At 38.1% G+C, this 3,800-nt stretch overlaps 1 protein-coding gene across 1 annotated transcript in view; it reads left to right on the top strand.

Moving 5' to 3' along the window:
* Nucleotides 1-3,800, top strand: part of LOC107688607 (ribosomal protein S6 kinase alpha-6-like) — a 39,372-nt gene that overhangs the window by 28,961 nt on the left and 6,611 nt on the right. Inside the window, exons 10-11 of the mRNA XM_016486320.1 lie at nt 1,711-1,813; nt 1,905-2,029. Coding sequence (XP_016341806.1) covers nt 1,711-1,813; nt 1,905-2,029 — 228 coding nt within the window. The remainder of the gene's footprint in view (nt 1-1,710; nt 1,814-1,904; nt 2,030-3,800) is intronic.

Below are 3,800 nucleotides of genomic sequence, written 5' to 3'. Positions count from 1 at the left end.
TGACCGTGTGTGTGTGTGTGTGTGTGGCTGCCGGATCAAGCTGTGTTTGACTAATGATCACAGCCAGGAGCGTCTGAAACACCAAATGCTGATCCACTGACCATGAAGAGGAGAATAACCGCTTCCCAGAGAGATCCCATCAGTCACAGATTACATTTAGTCAGCATCAAATCATAATGAGCCTCTTCACGCTCCTGTTCTTACTGTGCAGACTTTAGCCACTTTCATGCATGAACCCCGTTAAATTGCAGTAAAACATCATATGGCTTTGTGTCTTTTTTTCTGCCTCTTCATACATTTAAAACTTATTTGTTCAGATGAACTTAAGGTTCAGTAAATTACAGTATGTGGGCACAGAGGCAAACAAATGTATTAATAAATAATAAATGTACATTTTGCATGTTCAGAAGAAGTGAGCTGCCCCTCCTGCAAATAATGTGAACAGGCTTGTGTAAGTAAATTGCTCGGTGCAAAGAAAGAAGTAATGGGAACCTGGTATTTCTATGTTTTCATGTGTCTAATAGACATGAACAAGTTCTTTGAAAAACATCTATGACCTATGAAACATGTCTAGTCTTCATGCTCTATGCTGAGTATGGTTTCACTAATAATAAACATACATTTGCATAAATCATCCATATTTGTCCATGCTCATGTTGATTAGAGTATTAAAAACGTGAAAAGTATTAATTTAAGGTACATTTACAACAGATAAAAATGCGCGATTAAGTTGCGATTAATCACTAGTTAACTCATGACAAACTCATGACAAAATTAAATATTTTAATCGATTGATAGCCCTAATATATATGTATATATATAAAATACCTTGCTACGTGTACTGTGTTAGGCTAACCGAGACTTCTCATTTGCATATCATTGCTCTTTTGTTGGTTTTGATTGCTTCTATTGTCCTCATTTGTAAGTCGCTTTGGATAAAAGTGTCTGCTAAATGACTAAATGTAATGTAAATGTCTATCAACTGAAGGCACATCGCAACAGCAATCAAAGTGATTTCATTTTGACGCACTGCTTGACAGCAGCCTTGTTACGTCAGAGTGTCCTAACCTTTTGTGCTCAACCCATTAATCCTATGGCTTTGTTTGCACACAGTGTCAAAACTGAGCTTGATAATGTATAATGTTGCTTCTAATCTTGAGATATTGCCGTGGCTGATTTACCAGTGTTTTCTAACATGTAAGCACTAAACAGAAAGATGTGCTTGAATTTGCATAGTCTGTACATGTAAAAGCATCTTATTTTATTCCAAAGAAAAAAAGAAAACTTCATGATCTTCAATTAAAATGTAACTCGCTCCACCTCTGAAACGACTTTTCTTCTTCTTTTTTAATCAGTAGATGATGAGTATCTTACTAGTGTTTCTTTTAGGTTACTGTTGTAGGTAATGCAGCCTTTCTGAAAATGTGATGAAGATTGTAACGGTATTCTTAGCAAATAAGAGTTGAAAAGGATGTGGAGAGGCGTTCAGTGGCCCATGATGCCTCACTGTCCACTGCAAACTCACCTTCAGCTCTGACCCCATTATCATTAGAAACCAAATCCAGTCCAGAATGTCCTGCGGACTCTGTCACACGTACCATGGGTTGTTAAAGCTGATTCATGTTAACTTCAGTCTTTACCTTTTTCACGTGTGGCAGGAGGAACATATTATATGAGTGTATAGCATGTGTTTATTGTTTGTGATTGTAGAAACTGTACCGAAGAGAACTTCAGCCTCCATTCAAACCTGCTGCAGGGAAACCAGACGACACCTTCTGCTTCGACCCAGAATTCACAGCCAAAACTCCCAAAGGTGCAATGGAGACGAGAGCTAGTGCTGTTCAGATATTGCTGCTGGAGATGCCGTTGAAGGCTTGAGTTGTGTTTTTGTGTGTGTTTGGCAGATTCTCCAGGCATTCCCCCCAGTGCAAACGCTCACCAGCTCTTCAAAGGCTTCAGTTTTGTAGCTCCAGTCTCTCTGGAGGACAGCAGAAGTGCCCCGCTGGTCAACATTCTCCCCATAGTGCAGGTACACCACTAATCTATCTGTTTATAGTTCACTAGGTTATGTGTGTAGTAGGGGTGAAACGGTACTCAAACATGACGGTTCGGTACGTACCTCGCTTTCGACGTCACTGTTTGATACAGCAGGGGGAAAAACTAAAAGCTTGCTTTATTTTTTTATTTTTTTATTAAACTGGTTTAATAATTATTTTTTTTAAAATCCTCTTTCTTTAAATACATTTAATTATAATTTACATTTTCTTAGTAGTTTCCATAGTGAGCCCTTTAACATTACTATAATGTTACAATAAACAACAGAGCCCAAACTTAAATTCAGTTATTTATTTTTAAATATAACACTCAACTTAAAAATATATGTATATGCAAACATGTAAATTGCACATAATGCAGTTTTTTAATTAACTTCTAAATGATAAAATGTATATTTGTTGTTGAAATATAATAATTTTCACATTGGCTCTCATAACTTAATTCATAACAGATTTATTTAAACACACATTTAATAATTAAGCCATCACTAACAGGTAAAGTAAAATGTAACGAGTATATAGTCTAATATTTCGCGAAATGCTCTTCTCTAGACTTTATTTATAGCACACTAACGAGCTGTGGACACTGATGACTTGAGTTAATGAAATGCTACACTTTGGTTACAAGCTGTTTTATTGCCGTCTTTCCGCGGTTGAAACACTGATTGAGCGATTACATGATGCATGAGATGTTCGTTCATGTTTATTTCAAGTTTTTTTTCATTAAAATATCCAAAAGCCACTAGAACAGTGTTATATATTTTGCTGACTTGTGTACTTACATTATCCCAAATGTTTCGAAGAATGTTTAAATCCAGAGAAATAAGCAATTTTAACTAGTGACACGGACCGTGTCCATAGTGTCATTGTGTCGCCTGCCAATGCCGTCATAACCCCTCGATTTCCGGTTTTGTTTTGTAGAAAACATGGAAACACCAAAGACGCTTTAATATGTTGTGTGTTTTAATAGACCGGTGACGACCACACAGAGTAGCAGTATAACAGAACTCTCAAATGTATCTAGTATGATAAAACAGCGCTGCTTTACCCCACATACGCACGACCGGAAGTAGCGGAAGCGGTCGACTGTGGCATAATAAAAGCTCCGCTGCTTTACCCCACATACGCACGACCGGAAGGAGCGGAAGCGGTCGACTGTGGCATAATAAAAGCTCCACTGCTTTCGAGCCGTGTGTCACGCTTGTTCAGCGGCCTCGTTTCACTTCGACGGCTTTCAGCCTCACCCTGATTCATTCTACTACGTTAATAAATCCATTAGCTCATCCATGAACATGATTTCTGCCCGAGTCCCATCGGATTGCGTCGGCTGTGGAGATGAAGACCACAACTCCCATGATTCCACACTCAGTCACAAAGTCATCAAACTACGCCTTTGTCTCTTTGTTTGTTTTGAATATGTGCCCTCTAGCGGCGAAAATTACATATTGTGCCTTTAAATCTAGTAGTAAAGAGGAAGGGATGATCGCGCTGCCATTTGAACTGAGGCGTTTATACAGTGATCTGTCGCATTTATTGTTCGAATTTCCTGACAAAATGGACATAATTTGAAAATGAGACTTTGTTTCTTATCAAAGGTAACAATATATAAAACTGGAAGTTTCCAGTGGTTAAAACAGAGCTGTATATGTTCGGTACACATGCATGCCGAACCGAAAGACCCATACTGAAAATGTTCGGTATGAATACGTGTACCGTTACACCCCTAGTATGTAGTATTTGTTTATA

The sequence above is a fragment of the Sinocyclocheilus anshuiensis genome, unplaced genomic scaffold (assembly GCF_001515605.1).
Source record: "Sinocyclocheilus anshuiensis isolate Anshui unplaced genomic scaffold, SAMN03320099.WGS_v1.1 scaffold557, whole genome shotgun sequence".
Lineage (NCBI taxonomy): Eukaryota > Metazoa > Chordata > Actinopteri > Cypriniformes > Cyprinidae > Sinocyclocheilus > Sinocyclocheilus anshuiensis.
The sequence above is the reverse complement of the archived record's forward strand: the minus strand, read 5'-3'. Positions and strand labels throughout refer to the sequence as shown.